General features: G+C 48.4%; 1 protein-coding gene across 2 annotated transcripts in view; it reads right to left on the minus strand.

Annotated features, from left to right (window-relative positions):
* Positions 1-6901: 6901 nt before the first annotated feature.
* The window catches only part of DPYSL2 (dihydropyrimidinase like 2), a 54620-nt gene continuing 38877 nt past the window's right edge, over positions 6902-22644 (minus strand). For both annotated transcript variants that reach the window (XM_069035299.1, XM_069035298.1), the window contains 7 exons: positions 20319-20439; positions 17005-17161; positions 16704-16845; positions 16346-16516; positions 13121-13300; positions 10746-10911; positions 6902-9744 (listed from right to left, as the gene is read on the minus strand). In XM_069035299.1, the coding sequence (XP_068891400.1) occupies positions 9653-9744; positions 10746-10911; positions 13121-13300; positions 16346-16516; positions 16704-16845; positions 17005-17161; positions 20319-20439 (1029 nt within the window). In that variant the 3' untranslated portion in view covers positions 6902-9652. The remainder of the gene's footprint in view (positions 9745-10745; positions 10912-13120; positions 13301-16345; positions 16517-16703; positions 16846-17004; positions 17162-20318; positions 20440-22644) is intronic.

Here is a 22644-nt window from a genome sequence, read left to right on the forward strand (position 1 = left end):
CATCTTGCTGGCTTTGTTTTGTGGTTTTTAAAGAACTCTAGGACCCAATCCAAAGAGCACTGAAATGGATGGAAATCCTCTCACTGGTTTAAGTAGTTTGGGTGAGCATGTTTTCAGTGCAGGATGGATGCACAGGGAGATGTCTCCAGCCCAGGATGCAGGGCTCTTGCCCTCTGGTGGCTGCTGCAAAATAAAATATCAGGAAAAACTGCCTTAGAGCTGGATTAGGGAAAAAAAAACCACCAACCTCAGCTGGGGTACCTGCAAGTACATTTGGTATTGATTCAATAGTGCTTTTTGGCTTTGAATTAGCCCCAGGCTGGGGCTGCAAAGCCTCACCCAGGCTCATCTTTCATCACACAGAACAATAAATACCTGATGGGGCCACATTTCTACTCTGCCAATTCATCATTTTTAGCCATGGCCATGTTCATACACAAGCAGAGACCACTGGCTCTGCCAGTGGTGGCCTCAGCTGAAGCAGGAGTGGCCAAAATTGCCCTTTCCAAGGAGCTGTGTGTTCACACATGCACAGAGACCCACACAGCACCCACCATCTGTGTCCTGCTCCCCTCTTTGGGCTGGTTTATGCCTCTTGAAGGAACACTCTGTAACAAAGACAGTCCCTCTGTACTTCGCGCTGTCTCACAGTTATTTTGGGATGCTGGGAAGGAACTTTCCCCTCCACTGTCACGTTTGCCTTGCCTTCAACCTTCTGTCCTGCTTAAAAGTCTGAGCCAGAAACATCCCCTCCCTCCAGCATCTTCAAAAAAGCCAATCCATCATTCAGGGGAGGAAAAGAACCTGGCCATGGATTTTCTCCACAGAGCATGGCTCAGGCCCATCATGGTTTGTGTATTATTTCAGGTACAAAACGCAGCCAGTGATTGAATTGAGAGGTATCCTGGGGGGGATGCTCCAAGGGGAGAAGCTCTGGCAGTAGTTTGGGAGTCTCTCTGCAGCACTGGTTTGGGCCTGTTGTGGTGGAAAACTTCCCTGCAGAGCTCCAGCCGTGTCCCTTCCTTGATTTCTACCCAAGGTTCTCACACAGCAGCACAGGCTGAGGAACCGGATGAATAGAATTGAATTTGAACACGAGGGAGGGAGAACACAGCCCTTGGAGTAATTTATGAGGCACGTCTGTAGCTGTTATTTATAGATCTCAGTGGGAGATTCACATTGTCCTCCTGACGTTTTTTGGCAGTTTAGTGGTGCCTAAAATAAACCAAAAAACAGAACAAACATAAAAACCCCAAAAACCCAACCCCCACAAAACCTTCTCCAAGACCCCATTTTTGAGTAATAATTCTGAAAGCTCAGAATGTCAGCAAGTCCTCAGAAAGAGTGTTCCTGCTCTCCTCCAAAAACTTATGGCTGAAAGGTATAAGGGCTTGATTAAAACTCTCATCACAGTAAATCAATGGCAGCTCAGGGAAAAGAGGTCCCTTTCCCTTCCCCTTCCAGAAAAACTTTGCTGCTGGCATTGATTGAGGATTTTTGTCAGAAAAGCACAAGTGAATAAAGCTCTCACTGGGGTGCTGAGTCCTGTCCACGGCAAGCTGGAACATCTTTATGCACTCCAAATAATGCCCCCGGCATTATTTTGGGAAAGACTGATGAATTCAGGTGCTGTAAGAATAGTCTGCTGCAAACAAACAGGTGGCACACATCCTGGCACACATCCTGGCACACATCCTGGCACACTGGAAGGATGTCATCACCTGCAGGGACACAACCTCGGGGACACTGAGAGGGTGAGGAGCAGTTGGGATGGAATTCCCAGGGAAGTTTTGTCTCCCCCTGGATCACTGGAAGTGTCCAAGGCCAGGTTGGATGGGGCTTGGAGTAGCCTGGGATAGTGGAAGGTGGGAGGTTGAAAAACTAGTGCTGATCCCTCCAAGCCTCCATGCTTGAAGGGCTCATCTCTCTGCCTGATCTGTGGGAGTTTTTTCACTCTCTTTCTTAAGCTATAAAATCTCAGGAGATTTTAAGTTGACTGCTAAGCCCTGGTCACATCCCTGCACCCAGCAGTGGGGCTGCTCTGAGTTGTTGGAGGAAAGGACAAAATAAAACTGGATTAAAGCACAAATGTGGGATATTATTTCGTTACACCACTGGAAAAGCTCAATCCTACCACCAGCCAGGCCTTAGAGAGGGCAGGGAGTCAGAGGGGAGCAAACCACAGGGGTTTCTGGAGAGCTTTGGTCAATCCATGGATAATTTGGGTCTCAGCCTTACCGTGCCCAGCTGGGCTGATCCTCTGGGACCATCTCCCCCTAACCAAGGGGCAGCGTGAAACGGCCTGGAAAGGGAGAGCACTTCTCACCCCGTGATGTGCCTGCTCTTTCAGGTATCACCCAAAACAAGCCATTCCTGGGAATTGCCAGGAATTCGGGGCCAGGAGGCTGAGTGCAGTTTAGAGCTGTGACAATTGAATGTCATTGAGCCCCAGCCCAGCTTCCAGTTGCTGTCTGAGTTGGCACCTGGCCTGTCCTCTCTGTCCCAGAAAGAGGTGACATCCACCTCCTCTCTCTACTTCTCCTATGGTCCATTTGTCTTTGTCCTGCAGGAAAAAAAAAGCCACAGGAATATTTATAAATAAACCAGGACATTTTCCTGCTTGTTTGATGTCATTAGGGAGAAGGGTGCAGCTGTTTTCACCTTGCTTGGACAGTTTTGTAACAAAAATCCTGCAAGAATCTGTAGAAAATCCCATGGGGGTGGCTCTGATGGGTATTTTAGACAATCACTTGTAAAACTTGCTGCAGAATTCTGTGTGTAAATTTTAAAATGCTGTGAAAAACAGATGATTCCCTATTATACTTACAGCCAAATTTGATTCGAGGGGGGAAAAAAAAGAGGTTATTTCAGATGTGCATGAACCAGCATCTATCTAATCCAGGATAAGGTGAAATGTGGCAGGTTTTGGTGCTGAAAAGCATCAATATAAAAGGCCTGTATGCTTTGGGGAGGAAGTGATGTGAACAGGAGGGAGAACGGGAGCCTCAGGAAAGGAATAAAAACTCGATTTAATAAAAACACAGGTATCTGGTGCCCTCCTGTGGAAATGAGAGTAGCAAATACCAAGTGGATTTAATGAGCAGATCCTCCTCTGCTCTGGAGCCAGGCTGGGAGAGCTGGGGGTGTTTACATGGAGAGAAGGGTCCAGGGAGAGCTCAGACCCCCCTCCAGGGCCTAAAGGGGCTCCAGGAGAGCTGGAGAGGGACTGGGGACAAGGGATGGAGGGACAGGACACAGGGAATGGCTTCCCAGTGCCAGAGTGAGATGGGATATTGGGAAGGAATTCTTCCCTGTGAGGGTGGGGAGGGGCTGGGATGGAATTCCCAGAGCAGCTGTGGCTGCCCCTGGATCCCTGGAAGTGCCCAAGGCCAGGCTGGAGCAGCCTGGGACAGTGGGAGGTGTCCCTGCCCATGGCAGGGGGTGGGATTGGATGGGTTTTGAGGTCCGTTCCAACCCAAACCAGTCCGTGATTCCCTGATACTGGTTGCAGATCTGTTGCTCTTCTCATTCCATGGGACACAGCCCCTGGTGGTGGGGGAAGGATGGCTCCAGAGATGAGCCCCCGGCTTCCAACAGATCCCAGAGAACATCCCCACACATCCCAGAGGGATCTTCCTTTTATTGTGGGAATGCAGAACAAGAAGCGATGGTGAGAGATGCAAGGCAGCCCAGTGCAGATCAGAAGCAGGGAGAAAAATGAACCATGAAGATGATTAACCTGTGGAATAAATTACCAAGGGATTTTCGACCATTTGAGGCTTCACAAGTCAGCACCAGAAGGCATCCACCAAGTTTTAGTGGTTAATGGTTGAAAAAAATGCTTGTGGAAAGAAAGAACTGAACTAGTTTGGAAACAAACCAGTGGGGGAGGCACCAAGTCAGAATAACAATTTAATGGGGAAATTAAAGAAAAGGAAAAAAAAAAAAAAAACACTGACAGAGTCAAGATACAACCTGAGTCCCTGTCAGGCAGGGTGGTGGTAGCAGTCTGGTGGAATGGTGGCTGCAATCCTCTGAAGTGGTGATGCTGGAGAAAGGGTCTGCTCCTCAGAAAATCCAGGGGTGGCTGTGTAGCTCCTGTCCCCTGGAAATCCAGTGGAAAGAGTGTCTCTGGTGTTCAGAGTCCCAGATTATATCCACGATGGGACGCTTGGTTCCTCCCTCTGGGTGGAGCATCTCACAATGGGGTAATGAGTCATGAGGCCAAGTGTTGATTAGGCTCATTAACAGAAGATAGTCTGGAGGGAGTTATCTGGGAATCATTAACAGCAGATATTCCAGAGGGAGTTATCTGGGAGTCATGGGGCAGGACAATGATGGGCCATGAACAGAATGATGGTCTGGGGGGAGGAGGCAAGGAAACACTGCCCCACCTGATTCCAACAGCTCATGAGGATGGGAATAGAATACACCTCAACCCAGGACAAGAACACATTCAAGCACAGAGTGGTAAATCCACAGCTGGAGTGCCAGGGCTGGAAGTCAGTTACATCTCACAGGATTAGCAGAGGGCAGCTTCTCTGGCCTGGGTCAGAGGGGAGAAAAAAATCATTTCCTCTAATTGCTTACTTTACCTCTTTAATGAAGGGAACTTTGTCCCACCCCTGCCATGGCAGGGACACCTCCCCCTATCCCAGGTTGCTCCAAGCCCTGTCCAGCCTGGCCTTGGACACTTCCAGGGATGGGGCAACAACAGATTCTCTGGGAATTCCATAGGGCCCCTCACCACCCTCACAGGGAGGAATTTCTTCCCAATATCCCATCTAACCCTGCCCTCTGGCAATGGGAAACCATTCCCCCTTGTCCTGGCACTCCAGGCCCTTGTCAAAGGTCCTTCTCCAGCTCTCTCAAAAGTCTGGGGGTTCTTTGATGCAATAAATTGACAGGTAAAGTTTGTAACTTGCTCTGTATCTGATTTGAGACAAGTGTCTTGCCAGGCTTTAACAAGAAGAGAACACACTCAGGTGATTCATATTTCTTTAACATTGAAACACGCTCCAATACATTAATATAACTGAGAGGATGTATGTGTGTGTCACCTCTCTGTCACAGTAATCGTAAGCCCTGTGCATGTTTCACATTTATTACATCCTAAGTCATTCCCGAGATGATCCATGGGCCTCAAGGGAGATGGGCCTTTACCTTTCCCCATGTCCTGCTGCCCCCTGACAGCACTGAGCAAAACCGGCAATTTTAGGGCTAAAAAAAAGGAGGAAAACGGGTTCTGAAGCTTCTACAGCACAGTGACATTTATCTGAGGGATAAACAAGGCTGCATTGTCCTCATGTCTGATAACCCCCCCTCTTCTCAGGAGCTGACAGCTCCTGTTCCAGGTCAGAGTCATATTCATCACCTACTTGATTTCTTCTCCTTTCAGCCACAGAATTCTCCACCGATGTTAAGATCAGATTAGATCTAATTTGGGCCTTACACAATGGGCCGGCAGAGAACCGAATTAGCGCCTATTAACGAGTTGTAGGCTGCCAGATCAGGAATTACCTGGATTAAGGGGCTGACCAAATACAACTATTCCTGTGCTCCTGTGCAGCACCAAACCAGGGCTTCCCCAGTGACCCCAATATCCTCCTGAGCTCTGTCCCTGCCCCTGTCCCTCAGCACATGTTGGCCTCAGATCTAGCTGTTGGCAGTTCTTCCTGACCTCGAAACCTTCTCTACTCTGCCAGTTCCAACAGCTTCACTGAGTCCTGGACATTTATTTCCTCAGGAAGGAATTTCTTTCATTCCAGTTCAGGTGCTGGAGGAAGAAATTAATGATAAAATAAAACCAAATGCAGGCTCTGCAGGTGTGTGTTAACTGAGTACCAGTGCTTCAGGCTGAATGCATCGTTCACTGGCATATTATTGTTGGGATTAGCTGATAAATCTTATGTACAGCTACCCACCAACCCTGCTCCACAGGAGTTGATTGCACAGATGCTAATATCTAATTCAAGCTGCCAGTAGCCAAATAACTGCATGTCACTGGTGCCAGAGCCAGCATTCCCATGTTAACTGGAGGTCTCTTTACCAGGGAATGACCACTCACCCTTCTCAGCAGGTAAAAAGCAAAAACCCTCTTAAAACTTCCCACTCTACGGGGTGCCGGGTTTAAAGCTGTGTGGAGGAAGCTCAATGCATTTCTGAGTGCTCCAACATTTGGATTTGTTCACATGAGGAACAAGAACTAAACCTCCTCACAAAGTCCGCCACAAACTCCAGCTATGCTCGGATTTGGGGGAAGATCCCCCAGAGAGCTGAGCTGGTGGGTGTAGGGATGCAGCATCCAACACTCTGAGCAGCTGACAGGGATGCTTGGCCGTCCCTGAGACAGTGGAATCCAACCACCACCACCCCAAGTTCCACTGGTGTTTTTCCTGTAAATCCCAAGCACCACCACCCGAAATTCCACTGGAGTTGTTCCAGCCAGTTCCAACTCTCCCCACTCAGTTGCTGCCTGTGGCTCCTATTTACGACTGTGCTTTTTTTTTCCCCATTCCTTGGCTGGCAGAGGGTCCAAGCAGAACCACCCTGGGGGGCTGAGGGCCATGCCGATACTTTTAGGGGCTTTTGCTCACATTCCATCAGTGACCCGTGCAATGCAGAGCCAGGATTTTTCAGGCAAATGTCTCTGCTTGGCCAAATGCCCTTTTAAACAAAGTGCCCTGAGTTGCAGCTCACTTTTCTCCAGAGGAAATGACTCCGTGGCCCATCAATTCCTCCTTACCATCACCACAGGGGTTCCTCTCCAGCCCTGCCCCTCAGCATCTCCACATCAGCCCACCCCAGGCTGGTTTTCAGGGCTGTTTGTCCCTGCTGAAGGCACCAGCCCAGAACGCAGCGACACACAACACGCAGCACCTTGAGACACAGATGCACCTACTGAAACAACAACATTTTGTCTTTATTAGGAGTTCCCATGGTAATGTAACACAGAGTTCTTAAGGAATAAAACACAAGACTTGGGGTTGGGGGGTGGGGGGGGTGTTTTTGCCATTCAGACAATGGTCAAATACCAGTACTCCTCTTTGTCTACACACATGATCAGCTTTAGCACTTACAGCTCCTCCACTCATGGTTCACAATCACAAATCCAAGGGTTAAATCCAGCTAGTATTAAATCCTACTTTTTCTTTTATTATTTTTAGAGCTTCAAGTCACTGCGGTTAATTAATTAATTAAGTCATCATCTTTTTTTTCTTTAAGCATTTACATATGACATTCATTAAACAGACACAAAGCGGACGAGCTCTCACAGGAAAAAACATGCTTACATAGCCTGCAAAAATCTCTTTTTTTTTTTTTTTGTGATTTTTTTTTTCTTTCCTTTTTAAGAACAAATTAAAACTTAAAAGAGTTATCATGAGTCAGTGAAGGAAAAAAAAAAGGAAGACTTAAGTGAATACTGAAGAGCCGCAAGTGTTTCGTAGAATTGAAACGGATCCACAATTCTTTTTTTTTTCTCCCCAACTCGTTCAAATTGATTTTAACATACAGGTGACAAAGAAGAAAAAAAAAAAAAAAAAGAAGAAAATAGCTGCAATATATATTAAGTTCACGAATTACTTAACAAACAAAGTGCAAACTCTTTATGAAAAACTAAAAGACCCAGGAGTTGAACCTAAATGCAAAATGCATGGAGGAATATGGCAAAGTTTTTCTAAACTTTTGTGTTCAAAGGGGCCTAAAGGATTTAGGTGCTGCAGCTGGGAGGGTTTGGGTACCTAAGTAGCTTCCAGATCCTTTGCAAATCCCAGCATGGATACTTCATAACAACAAATTTGGTACTCGTTTCTTGAAAGCCTTCATATGTATAGGTTTTTTCCTAAAAGAACCTGTAAACAGCATTTAAGAAAATACAACTATGGAAAAACAAGGTTGATGGAGATGGCAAAGCACGAAGAGAAGAGGAAGCAGAAGATGCAGCCAAGTGCCAGGGCAGGCAGACAGGGGAGGCAACGCCGGGGTAAGAAAAGCTCTCTGTGCTAAGACAAGTCCTTGGCACTGCTGAGCCCTCCAGCTGTGCCTTAGTGGGGATCTGATGGTGCAAATTTATACTCCACGTCCCAAGAACAAGCCTCCAGTCCCAGGGCTACCACACCTTCAGTCCCAGAGGATGGTTAAACACCCAGATCCTGTTGGCTGACCCAAAGCTGGGACTCCTCCATTCCTTTAAGGACCACAGACTGTGTCTCAAAGCCGAGGCACGTGAGGCTGGGTGGGGAACAGCCAGGCCTTGCCATGGGTATGTGCAGGATTCCTGCAGGGCTGGGCAGCTGTGACATTTGTACAAGAGATTCTCAGCTGCTGGGGACCCACCCATCTCCCAGCTACAGCAGCTGGACCTGGACTGGAATTGCTGCAGGTGCCCAGCACACACTCCCTGACTGCCCTTTGAGAGCTAAAGATAAACCCTCAAAGCTTTAAATAACCTCTCCTTGATGGCCAGGGAAGGGGTTTCTGCTACAGAAACCTTCTAAGCAACGTGTTGCTCTTTGCCCACAGCCCCCTGCCTGTCCATACCCATCTCCAGGGACAGAAGACAAACTAACTGCTACAAACTCTTCCAGATACTCCATCCCAGCAGCTCAGATGGTGTCCAGCTCCTCTATTTGCACCAGCTCAAGACCTGATGGACTGAAGATCCCATCCTATGGACCTGCTCCATGCCCTCACTGCAGCTACGTGGCAAGAAATGGCTGGAAAATGCAACCAAGGGACACCTGAAGTACCAGGGTGGCAGTGGCAGTGACACTGGTGGGAGTCTGTGACTTGGATGAGGTTCAGGAAGAACAGGGAATCATATTCCCAGTTCTCAGATAAGGCTTCATAAACACAATGATACAAACATATTAAAAACACACACATAAACATTTAAGAAAAAAGTTTCCTCAAGGACCTAATTTGCAGCAAAAATCCAGAAGAAAAAAGAAACCAAGGAAAAACCAACCCAACAGAATGGAAGTCCCCAAGGATTCTGGCTCACCCGGTGGCTGGGGTGATGCTCTCTGTCATTCCTAGTGCTGGCTCCTGTTCCTCTCTCCTGGCAGCATCCAGGGACCTCAGAGCTGGTGGTGGGGAATGGCCACAGACAGGCTGGGATTCCTGTCCCTCTGTGCTTGCCTAGCTAATTCTGCTGGAACACAGAACCCTACAGAATATCCAGTTTAAAACCCTTGAACTACTCTTCTGCTTGACATTAAAAAAAAAAAAAAAGCTTTTTTTATACATTTATTTTTATTTCTTTCTTTTTTTGTGTGTGTGTGTGTGTGTGTGTGTGTCTTAAAGGCAGCTCCCGGGAAATTCACTTTATCCTTCCTTTATTAAAAGAAAGATGCTGAATGGGACAGAGGCCACATATCTCAAATACCCTCTTTACATTTACTCTTGCATGTCAGAGGTGTCAAAACAGGGTTTATTTCTTTAAATGTGTAAGGGGCTGAGGGGGGAGGAAGTGAGAGGGGTTGGTGAAGATGAGGAGGGAACCTGAGGGGGCTGAAAGAGGTGCTTTTACTTCAGCCCCCCCGCACTGGGTGCCCGCAGTAACTGTCACAGGCTCTAAAAGAATCAAAAAGGGTCTCCAGGTGCCCCAGCCCCTCTGGATGTGCCCGGTGGGCACAGGAGGGCTCGGTCCTTAGCCCAAGCTGGTGATGTTGGCACGGCCACCCGGCGGGGCCACGATGCGCTGGGTCGTGCGGCGTGGGATGTTGTCATCGATCTGTGCCCCTGTGGGAGAGAGAGGAGTCGTCACCAACTCTGCCAGGCTTTAAAATCCGTGTGGGTGTGGCCCTTTGGTGCTGCCTTGATGGCTGGATTTGATTTTAGAGGGCTGTTCCAGCCTAAAGCATTCTGTGATTCTGTATTTGAAGGAAAAGCCTTCACTGGTTCCCACTGCCTTAATTCTCCCGAAAGCTGTTCTGCATTAATAATCTCTGCCCTGAGCACCTGAAGCACCCAGCCATGCACAGGTAAGAGTTGGCTGAATGATTATGCCTTAGCCAGCCTTCCTATCCCTTTTTACAGTCAGCCCTTCTTGCACTGGAACACCAGCTGAAAAATCAAATCTGCCCCATCCCAGATCCACAGCTGGTCTCAGCTGGCAAAGTTTGTGCCATCTTAAAAAAAAAGGCTTTTCTGCTATAGCCTCTTAAAACCAGAAAATTCCCACTTCTAAACACAATTGGAATGGTCTTAAGCTGGAGGAGGGCAGGGCTGGATGAGATACTGGGAGGAAATTCCTCCCTGTGAGGGTGGGGAAGGGCTGGGATGGTATTCCCAGAGGAGCTGTGGCTGCCCCTGGATCCCTGGAAGTGCCCAAGGCCAGGCTGGACAGGGCTTGGAGCAGCCAGGTCTAGTGGAAGGTGTCCCTGTCCATGGCAGAGGGTGGGACTGGATGGGCTTTAAGGCCCCTCACACCTCAAACGATTCCATGATCTGCCCTCTCCCACACCCAGCTGAGGACTGAGCCCAGAACACACTGGAGTGCTCAGCATGCATGAGACATCACGAGAAGAAGCAGGAATTCAGGACAGCTCCTGTACTGCTCTTCTTCATCATCCCTAAAGGGAAAACCTCCCAGCTAAAACCCCCCCCCAGCCTCTCTCACTGCACCCCTATCCCAGCAGAATCAACTCAGAGCACGGGAGCACAAACCAGTTGTGATCTCAGTGCAATAAACCGCTCAGCCATAAACCACTCAGCAATAAATCATTCCCAGCATCACGTACCAGACAAGCTGAACCCAGACTGGTGCAGGTTCCTCACAGGGGGTGCCTGCTGTTTGGCAGGAGAGGTCTTTGCTGAGGACGCTGGCGTGACCGTCTTGGGCGTCACCGACACCTCGCAGACGGGGCCGTCGTAGAGGCCTCGGGGCACCCCCCGCAGCTCAGCCAGCTGCAGAGAGAGAGGGAACACGGCCTTAAAGCACAGCCAAACACAGCCCAACAGCTGCCCAGATGTGGCTCAGGCAGTGACACATTTTGGGATTGGTTGCTGGCAAGAGGATTTGAAAGTGCGCAGCATCTCCTCTGCGCACATCCCTGGGGAGCTGCTCTCTATCTGTATTTATTTTATATCTGTATCTGCATCTTTATCTGTATCAATTTTACATCTATTTTATATCCATATCTTTCTATCTACATCTTTATATCTGTAACATATTTATATCTGTATTATACCTATATCTATATCCTGTCTATACCTATTTCTATTTCTACTCAGTATCTAGTTCTGTATCTGTACTATATCTATATCTATATCTATATCTATATCTATATCTATATCTATATCTATTTTCTATCTCTATCTCTATCTCTATCTATATCTCTATCTCTACCTATATATCTATATATCTATATATCTATATGTCTATATCTATGTCTATACCTATATCTATATATCTATATCTATATATCTGTATCTATATCTATATATCTCTATGTCTATATCTGTATCTATATATCTATATATATATATCTGTATCTGTATTACATCTACAACTATTTCTATTTTATATCTAGTTCTGTATCTATATCATTAATATTTCTATTTTATGTCTATATATCTATATCTATCTATGTCTTATCTATATCTATACCTATTTCTATTTTATATCTATATAAAACATGTCTGCGTCTCTGTCCAACCCAACCAGTTTTGCAGCAAAAAAGGTAAATTTGCACTATTTTCCTACAAGTGAAAACCAGTGTTTGTGCAGCTCAACACCTTCCACCATGGAGACCTGAGGGGCTCTGAGTCCATGGGTGCCCCAAGGCTCCTTGGCAATATGGACTTGGCTGCTCTGCACTCCCAAAAACCCCACTGTTGGATCATCCATGGTGTGGGGTACTGTGGGTTGGGAACAGGGTATGTTTCTGGTTTGGCTCTAGATTTTTGTACAGGATAAAATTCCTACTAATTAGTATGTGACACGGAATGTGCTGTGGCTCCAGCCAGTCTGTCCCCTGCCCCGCAGGTGCTGTCCTCTAATGATCTCAACCTACCTGCCACAGGATTAAAGGCTCCTGACAGGTCTCCAATTTTATTCACCTTATTACTCATTCCCAAAAAGCCATGCAGTGCTGAGACAGGCAGGGCTGCCTAGAGGAGCCAGGCTGGCTTCAACTGCCAGCCCTGGAGCTGTAGATTGGGATAAATGCAATTATTCCAGCTGAGATGCTGCCCAATTGGATTTATAGGTCGGACATGTATTTCTGTGGGAGGACACAGCAAAAACGAGGGATCTGTTCTCCACGGGGCTAAATTATGCCAGGTTGTAATTTTGATAACTTGCAATTTCTTCAAAAGAGCAATCAAGGAAAGGTGATTTGCAAGGAGTGGGAGGATCACTCGTGGCCAGCAGAACCAACGCAGCCCAGGAGTTGTCCAGGAGAGGGCAACATTTCAAACAGCAAAATAATTTCTCCTCAGAAATGATTTCATCTGTAAATAAACTTCTTAAATTCTCAGCAACTGAGTTCAGTGTCATCTCCCTTGTCAGGAAAATTCAGGCGTATCAAAAGACAGGTTCAGTTTTGAATGGGTGCATTTTACAGAATCACTTTCCAACTATTTTAGCCTCTTAAAAATAGAACATTCTCCCTTTTAAGCAGTCTGTAGGCTGTGCCTGTGACTCACCAGTCACCAGACAAGAGCATCTGATCGTATCTGGCAGAAGGGAAAGCAGCATAACGTATCTGCAACAATAAATTACAATTCTAAATTGCTGCTGAGAGATTTGATATATAAATGCTAACGATAACTACTCCTGGGACCTCTGTGACAGGAGAAACCTGGTGAGTCCTCTGCAGTTTGACCCATGGCCAGACTGGAGGGCTCCTGGACAGATTTTCTGTCCAGGTGTCCTCAGACAGGGAAAAATTAAAGACCCAAAAAATAAAACCTGCAGAAAACCCGAGCTTAACCCAAAGCATATTCCTGCAAAGACTTGAGTGAACAGCAAAAAAGAGGAACGAGACAAACGTGGGTCCCATCCAGGGAACAGCAGTGTGGCCTGAGCCAGGGGACAGCATGTTTCCCAGCCACTTTAACTCGGGGTTATCAGAGGGAGAGAACAAATGTGCAGCCCACCATCGACACTCACCCTGCTCCTGGCTTTGATGCGCTTGTAAACGAAGTCAGGGAAGGGTTTCCTGGGGATGTACCTCCCCGAGCCCTCGGTGACGTGGAGATTCCCATCCTCCAGCACAATCTTGCCCTGGCTGATCACCACCAGGGGAGACCCACGGCACTCCATGCCCTCAAAGATATTGTACTCCAGAGACTGCAGTGAGCAAAAACAGCACATAAGGTAAACATATTCACCCAGCAGAGCCTGCTGGGCTTTAATCAGCAATCACAGGCCATGCTAATTGCCAAAATTTTAAGGGCAGATGGAAGCAAACTCAAGTGTTTACCTGAGCGGGATTTGCTGTGATTTAATACAGGCTGCTCTTAATTATCAGTCTAAGTTTAGGAGTTTATTAATGCAAAATTTCCATTGAAATAAGGCTCATAAAGAATCCCAGAACGGTTTGGGCTGAGAGAGACCTTAAAGTTCATCCCATTCCACCCCATCTTCCACTAGACCCAATTGCTCCAAGCCCTGTCCAACCTGGCCTTGGGCACTTCCAGGGAGGAAGCTTCCAGCTTCTCTGAGCAAGAGAAAAAACAGTTTCAAATGAGAACATCTCAGAGCCTCCCTGTTTAAATACCTTTAGGCACCTATCTCTGCTGAGCTAGGGGTGGATTTAGGAGCCAAAGAAAGCTTTATGCGAGTTTCCTACTAAAAATAATAATTCTGAAAAATCTGTATTTCAAACCAGTATTTTGGATGATGGGTCAGGGACCAGGACAATCTTGTTTTACTCTAATGGGATTGTTCATCCTCAATTAACAGGATTGGAAACATCACACCGTGGAAAAAAGGCAAGTTTGAAAGGAATCACTGCAAATGTGAAGCATCCTGGAATGAAGTGCACTGCAACCATGTTATTTGGGGACTGTTACTCTAATGACCATCTCTGAGTCAAATGCAGGTCTTTTTTACTGAGTTAATGATGGAGTTTGCCCTTGAAGTGTGTTGTAAGTATGGGCAGGCCTGAGTGCAGCTTTGCAATTAGCCAGGCCAGTGGCTAAGCCGAGCCTGAACCGGGTCCAACCTGAAAAGAACTGTGGTGGCAAAGGAGGAGGCTGGGTCAGGAGCTAACGGATTAGGCTGCTTCCAAGAACAACACCACCTCCCTCTCCAGCTCCTGATGTTTCCTTGCCAGAGAGTGGCAAGAGCAGTGTGAATTCTTGGAAAATATCCGCAAGTTGCTCGAACATTTCAAAAAGTAACAATCATCCAAGGCCACATAATCAGAGGGTGTCCCTGGGCCTGACTGTCAAAGGGCCTTTTGTTTTCTGCTTGGCCAAACCAGGATGCCTGGGCTCCAAGGGCATCACTTGTATCAGTTTCTCCTCTAACACAAAGCACCGTGCAGATTGAGACCCAAAAAATACAGAATTTCAGAATCGTTAAGGTTGGAAAAGAGCTCCAAGGTCACCAAGTCCAAGCCGTGCCCGATTTCCACCTTGTCCCCAGCCCAGAGCACTGAGTGCCATGTCCAAACTGCCTTCCTAGGACACCTCCAGGGATGGGGACTCCAAACCTCCCTGGGCAGCCCCTGCCAATGTCTAATCACCCCTTCCATGGAGAAATTCCTCCTGATGTCCAACCTAAACCTCTCCAGAGCCTTCAGGTGTGATGCCAGGTACAACAGGTGAAGTGATGACAGGGGAGGAGATCAAAGATGTATTTGTAAGCAAACAAGCTGTGATTGCTCAGCCTTTCAAACTCTTGGGAATAAGAGCCCTTCATCCTCCATGCTCTTGGCACAGCTTAAGGATGCACCCTTTGGCCACAGCTGAGTGCTGATGCCTCTTACACAGGGTCAGGGTTTCAGGGGATCTGCAGCTCTCAGCAGACAAAAATATTTCTGTATGGAGCTGGTTCTCCTTTGCCTTGCCCAGATCCATGGCAAAATCGCTGAGCCAATCGTGACTGCACTGGGGCACATCCACAGAAGAGAAAGTCTATCAGTTCTGTGCCAGGAAATACAAAGAGCCCAGTTCATTTCCTAAAGACAACAGCCATTAAATAGCAATGACGTTCAAGCACTCCACCCAAACTACTTCCAGCTCTCTGAACCATTCATAAGCACAAGCCCAGGTTTAGACCATGAAATCTGGCACCTAAAAGCAGTGAGTCCCTGGGTTCCCTCTTCTCAAGTCATTCCTCTCCAGACTAGAAGGAGTTGGGAAGCACCTCTAAGATGACTGAAGTGACCAGACTCCTGGAATTCCTCTGTCAAAAGCCTAGGCAGAGGCAGGACGAAGCCAGGCTGTCTGTGACCAATTCTGACAAACAGTTAAGTCACAGGGAAGTGAACCAAACCTTTAAAAAAAAAACAAGTTTCTTTGTGAATGCGCCCAGGGATCCAACTGTGGAAGAAAATTTTGCTCCTTCAGCTCCAGAGTGAATGAAAGCATTCATGGGAAAAAGGAACAAGGAGTTTTTTTCCAGGGAAAGATTCCATAGGTTCATGGCCAGTAGCGAGACAAGTTGTCAACAAATGCAAACAGTGGCTGCTTTCTCTGAGACAGGGCTCGAATGTCACGGGGAGACTCCAACCAGCCCTCTGCACTGGGACCATTCTGCAGATTCCCACAGGCTTTGTCACTGCAGGGGCCAGGTGTAAGGCATGGGACACAGCAAAGGTGTCCCTAAGAGTGCCCCCGCAAAGCTGCAGAAGAGCTAAGGGGAAGCTCTGGTTGGTTTGGGTGCTGCCCTGTGCCCCCTAATGTGGGGATGATCACCAGGAAAATCCTGACTCCACACACATGTGCCAGATCAGTAGGTGGTGTAAATCCACTCAGACCCTGGATCTGGGCCAGATTTCCAGCAAAAGTGTCCACTGATAAAGCTTCAGTGAAAAGGGGCAGTTCCCAATCCCACCACTGGCAAGCCTGGATGTCATAAACAACACGCTGTCCTAAGAGGCCTTTTGGTATTTTTGAGGATTTAAAGAGCTTTCTGTGTGCTCAGATCCAAGCACCCAACACTCAGGAACAGCAGACACACTCCCTGCTCCGAGGGGAATCCACATGATTTCGGATGGACTCATCCTGCTCACACAGCTGAGCTCCAGAGTGTGAGACCAGAGAGGGCTTCAGGCACAGGGAAAACGAGCCCTGAGTTGTCACAAGCTCCCGTTGCTGGCAGCACAGCCTGGCACTGAGGAAGAGAGCAGGAAAGGAAGTAGGAAATGGTAGGGAACATCCTTACTATGTTGTGAGTCTTGGCAGAGATTGTCTTGACGCTGTCGGGATCCCAGATCACCAGGTCGGCGTCCGAGCCCACGGCAATGCGGCCCTTCCGCGGGTACAGGTTGAAGATTTTGGCTGCGTTTGTGCTGGTCACAGCCACAAACTGGTTCTCATCCATCTTGCCAGTCACCTGGGGGGACACCACAGGAGTCACTGCATGAGCCAGCAAAGAGCTGGCAGCACAGCAGATTCCCAAGGATCTCACAGGGGTCAAAACCCCAAGTGGAAGGACCGTGGCAAGAAAATAACACATTCCTGCAGCTCCTTCCCCTCTGAATGTCCAGCTGAAACCTAAACCCATGACACGTGTGACCTACCACAGCCTTATCCCAGATGATGGACATCCTCTCCTCAGTGCCATTGGTTCCTTCAGGGATCAGGGTGAAGTTGTCCTTCCCAACAGCTTTCTGAGCAGTGTTGAAGGTGCAGTGGGCACTGCCAGTCACTTGGAGGTCTCCACTGGAAAAGAAACAAAAGGTATTTGAAGTATTTTATTGTCACAGGTTTGTTCCTGAAAGTAAAACAGCTTTTTGCTTGCTGGCAGCAACATGCCTTATTTTATCACCCATGTTCTCATGATGAATCCCACATTGTTTGAACACAGAGAGCTCTACTCACCAGGACAGTAGTGAGTTGAGAAAATCAGGAGTGGTCGGGTCAGGACTCAGTGGTGGGGATGTAACAAAAGCTGCGGCCTTTGCCCAGTTCTTGCTCCAGTAATGGGATCCATCGGTGCCCAGGCTGGCTGTGATGGGCTCTCCATACACCACAGTGCCTGTGGGACAGGGACACACACACACAAACCCTCTGTAAGCACCAAGGAATGTGCACTTCCAGCCTGGCTTCCTGGCAGAAAGCATCCTCCTGGGAAAGGACACACACTGCAGGGCTGCCTGGTACTTCCTCTGAAGCATTAAATAAAGATATTGCTACTGACCACAGCTGGGAGCAGCAGAATGTGCACAATCCTTCACACAACTGCAGAAGTTGGCACTGATTGTCCTTGAAATGGTTACTGTAAAGATTCATTTTATTGTTTATAGTCATTTTATTATTTATTTACCCTGGGCCAAGAACTTTGTGGAAGAGGCCGAGGGCAACTGCAAGGGTTGTGAGGAGATCCAGTCTGATCTAGAAGAGATGTGCAAGAAAAAAAAACAAACAAAAAACCAGGCCTGCCATGTTTTTATAAATTAGTATGAATTAAAGAGCTTCGGAGCAGGGTCTGTGCATAGACCAGGTGGGAGAAAACTCCTACCAGAAAGATTTTCTGCATACAAAGAAAGCCCATCACAGGGCAAATACCAGAGTTCCTGGTTCACAAATGCAGCTCAGGGGAGCCCTGTGATCCCCCCAAAGCACACAGCAAATCTGTGGCAGAACTGGGAAATGGAACTGCATCTCCTGGCTGTCCAGTGTGCTCACCACCAGTGCATCCTTCCCCCTCATTAACATTTTTGGAACCACATGAAGGGACAGCAGATCCTTAAGCCCAGGATATTCTGCAAGCTGGAACATACCAGCACCATCTGCACACCAAGCAGATGCTGCAACTTCAAAAGCAGCACAAGCTGGCAGTCCCAGGGATCTGCTCACCAAATGCAACTTCCCCAAAATCTGCTTTGTGCCCACCCACCTGCCTCCCCAGCCCAGGCACTTCACGGGTTTGGATCTGCCTGCCAAAGATGTGGGTGGCTGAGATGCCAACCCTAAATACTTGAGTCAGAAAACATGGGCAGAGGGACAACCAGAGCTGGTCAGCAGGGTCTCACACCTCACCATGCAGAGTGGAAAGACAGAATATTTCTTTCACTATATTGCCAGAGCTACTGTTGTGTCTCTGGGGTCTCAAGACAGCTGGGAAAGAGCTGAGGCAGGATGATGATGATGAACTGGCTCCATGCTGCTCCCAGGACCCTGCTGACACAGGAGGTGCAGGAACAGCCTTTGCCAGAGGGTTTCCAGCAGCAGAGGAAGAGGCTCCCTGACATCACTGACCACAAATAGGGTTCTGAAATCACAACAAGGCCAAACACACGCTGCCTATTAACGGGAGGCCTCTTGTGGGCCAGCACATTGGGGGGATTGTTCTGCAGGGAGTGATGCTTTCGGGTCCCAGATCTGCCAGTGACAGAGTCTGCAGAGTCTCCTCCATACAAAAGCCACTGGGAACATCTGGCTTTAAATAACGTCTGTTCTTTTCCATTCAGCAAATCAATCCTCGTTTGTTTTCGCCTTGGATAGTCTTCAGTTATGTTTCCTCTGTTGTTTGGGAGGGCAAGACCAGTGTGTGTGGCCCTCCTGGGTTACTGCACAGCATTTAAATTGAGTTATTTGAATAAAGGAACCAAGGATGGGGCACCATTTATACCCCAAATTCTCCTAATAAGGAGAAAATGCACTTTGAATGAAAACCGCGTGTTCTGGCTCACTCAGGAGGCTGAGTGAAGTGAGCCCTGTGGATCATTCATCTGGGACAATCCCAGCACCTTTTGCAGGCAGGGTAACATCCACCCAAGCCAAGTTGTGTTTTATGGCTTTCTGTGATCCAAGTGTGTGGTCCCTCATCCCAACGCCCCACTGCACTTGCAGCTGGTGGTCTCAGGACACTGAGTGTAGCAAGAAGGTGTTTCTGTTGATGCTCCACCTTTGTGGTGCACATGCCTTCAGTATTTTATCTGGAAAAGGGAAGGGAGGCTTCCCTGGCTCTCAGGATACAGCTGCACCACAACACCAAGTTCATTTCTGCAGGGATGCAACATGCAGCCACTTTGCTGGGTCAATGCATCTTCCTCCAGGATAATCCCCTCTGACAGAGCTGGGAAAGGAAGGTTTATCCCAAACAGCTCCAGCTGCTCCCACAAACAACCTTGGAAATCAGTCCTCCTCACCAAGTCCTTTAACAGGAATCACGGGACCAAAATACTCCTGAGCCGATGCACAAACACCAATCTGTTTGCTGGAAATCAGCTCCTCTCGCACCAAACACCCAGAGGGAATGTGATGTCATTTGTATACCCATCCAGGCTTATTTAGGCTGCAGAAAATTAAATCCAAGCCTTGTGAGGAAAGAAGAGGGTAAATCATCCCTCCCGGTTACTCACCCATCCTGAGCAGCTTTAAATAGAAGTGAAGGGTTTAGTCACAGGATAAAGCAGCAGACAGCACTCACTCTGTGGGCAACCCTGGATCCTTGGAGGGCCAGGCAGCAGGGGAAGAGCCTGGGGGAAGTTTCAGCATCCCTCACAGCAGCTCAGCTCCCTCACAAGCCTCAGTCAGAGAGGACAGACATAGGCAGCAGCATCCACAGCAGGTCTGAGTCTTGCTTCTTGCAGCATCCCCAAGCAGAGTTATCAGAAGCAGTCGCAATTCCCAAACCTAACCCAGCCTGCTGACCCCAATCCCTGCACGGATGTCAGGCTGTGAGTTACAGCACATGGAGAGCATCTATTCCACAAGCAAGAAGCACAGCAGGCAGCTGGAACTGGCGGCCTCTTTGGCTACTCCAACTAAATCCAACAGGGCCTGTGAGTCAAGAACTCTGTCAGGAGCACTGCTGACCCCCAGGAAGCTCAGCAGAAAGCACCAACGGAGAACCACAGCAGCTGGAAGGAGGACCCAGCTGCAGTCTCCAAGGGGATTCACTATGTGGAAAGAGCATGGAATGACTCTGTGATATCATGGAGGCACATGGCTCGGTGTGGGAGGATGAATGTGAAGGAGACAAGTTCAGGGCTGAGCAGAAATAAGCAGCTCCTGGCTCTGACACAACCACTGAATCCTTGTCTGTGGGAGATGAGGCAGAAGGAGCTGCTTGGGACCTTTACAAAAGGAGCCTGGACAATAACACTGGAAAAAGAAACCTTTCTTGTAGGGACGAAGCTGATGTTGGCAGGAGCTGAAGTGCATGAGCTAAGGAGGAAATAACTTACCCTTTTTCCTGGCTTGAGCAATGACATCAGCAGCACTTTTGCTCATCACCTTGGTGATGTACAGGGGGCAGTTGGTCTGGTTGGCAATGGTTATTGCCCGGTTCACAGCCTCTGCCTCCACCTGAGGAACAGAGGCGGCAGCAGGTCAGGGACACCCCACAGCACCCCAGTTACCCTCAGAGGTCCCAGACCCTGTTCTCCCAGAAAACCAAGAGTGACACGGCATTTCCCACCTCTGAGCCAGAAAAGGCACAGTGTAATCACAGCAATTAAATGACAGCAAGCTGCAGTCCTCTCTCATTACCACCTCTTCTCCCAGGCTGCTTCAGAGCCTCTCTGCCTGAACTAAAACAGGCAGGTGCTCAGGGTCAGAATGATGAAGCCCCTTTTTTAACCTAGACAAAAATAAGCAACTAAATGTTGACTCAACAAAACTGCTCCTGCTCCAGCCCACGCAGAAAGGAGATGCTGCACCACAGACTCTGGCAGGCCACGTTTGCAAACAAGCCTCCTAAATTGTACCCTCCACTACAGTCTCTGGCTTGGGATCTGACAGAGTGTGAACCACCCCATAAATCAACTGCTTTTCCTTGCATGTGTACAGAGAATTAACCTCAGCCAAGCTGAGGGTCACGCTGTAACTGCAGCCTCGGGATGGCAGGCATCACTCTGATTTTATGGATCACATGTCCTCATCAAAGGATCCAGATTGAACAGCTGGGTGATGCTCACAGTGGCTGCTGCCTGCAATGCCATGGACATTTTCCAAGCAAACAACAGCAGAAACAAACCCAGAGCCATCTCCCACCTGATTCCCCAATGTGAGAGGCACCTAGAACCTCTCCCACAGACTGTTGGTGGGGTTAGCACACACTCAGCACTTGTGAAAACCTGCTCTGCAGTAACTACTCACAGCCCAAGTACCACAAATCATCATCACCTGTCCCAAACACATTGCCCAGACAGGTTGTGGGCTCCCTCATCCCTGCAAGTGCCCAGGGCCAGGTTGGACAGGGCTTGGAGCAGCCTGGGATAGTGGAAGGTGTCCCTGCCCATGGGAGGGGTGGGACTGAGTGGGCTTTGAGGTTCCTTCAAACCCAAACCACTCTGGGATTCTGTGACTGCTGGCCCCCAGCAATGTGCTTGGAGGAAAAGAACCACCTGGAAAAGAACCACCAGCTTAGGAAACTGTGGCCAGGCTGATGTCCAAGTGTCCTGAAGAGCTCTGCTCATGCCAACGAAGCCGCTGCTTGCACCCATGCCCTGTTTGCAGCTGGAATGCTCCAGGAAAACAACAGCCAGGAATTTTTACAGCAAACCAGCCCCCCAAGAGCCAGCAGGGTGGTCTCTGGGGCCCAAAGGGTTACAGTCCCACGCAGGGGATGCTCACAAAGGGGTATTTTCTGGCCCAGCTGCCCCAGACAAATGGGGAAGGCTGTGAGGGAGGGGTTTGTTCCAGGATGTTGGACCCGAAGTGTCACAGCCAGCAGCACCCACAGGGGCTGAAAGGAAGAGCCAAGAAAAGCCCAGTTCTCCCTTCTGAGAGGCAAGGGGAGGACTCAGACAGGCCAAAGCTTCCAGGCTGTGGCCTCCCTTTGCAAACTCCCCACTCGAGCAGGTCTGTACACGGCTCTGCCTCTGCAGCATGTGGGAACCACATTTCCACTCCATGCCTCAGTTTCCCTGCAGGCAAAGCAGGGATAAAACAACACACACCCCCAGACTTTTGGGCAGAAGGCGTTTGAGCAACTGTGAAGCAGCAGGATAATATTTTCTGAACAAGGCTGCTGAATTCCTGCCTCGTGCCCAGATGCTATGGTGACAGGCACGTAACAATAACCCAATGAGTAGTCCAAAGGGGAATGTTTGCAATTACCAGGATGCATTAGAAGCCCTAGCACAGCAGTTCTCTTGGACAAAAAACAAAACAAACCAAAAAAAAAAGACAGACATTTCCTGGAGCACTTGGACTGCTTGTGCTTCCAGCGTTTTTGTGGCTGAAATAAAAACAAAAAAATGATGGATCACTCCGAAAAGTCATCACAGAATGAGCTGTGAGGGGGAAGAGTTTTCCAGAAAGTGATGGGTGAGGCTGACTTGGGATGGTGCTTTCTTAATCCAGGCCCTGTTTTCTGGCTGGAATAATGTACTGGACACTGTCACCTTGGCTCAGCCCAGGTGACAGACGTGAGCAAAGCTAAACCCCTGAGTCAGCAGTGAAACTTAAGCCTCAATTTGAGCCTCCTGCCAGCCTGGGAATTCAGACGTGTGCACTCCAAGACACAAATACACGTGGCCAGCCCCTGAATGCTTCACTCTGATGTAA

Source organism: Aphelocoma coerulescens, chromosome 22 (assembly GCF_041296385.1).
Source record: "Aphelocoma coerulescens isolate FSJ_1873_10779 chromosome 22, UR_Acoe_1.0, whole genome shotgun sequence".
Classification (NCBI taxonomy): domain Eukaryota; kingdom Metazoa; phylum Chordata; class Aves; order Passeriformes; family Corvidae; genus Aphelocoma; species Aphelocoma coerulescens.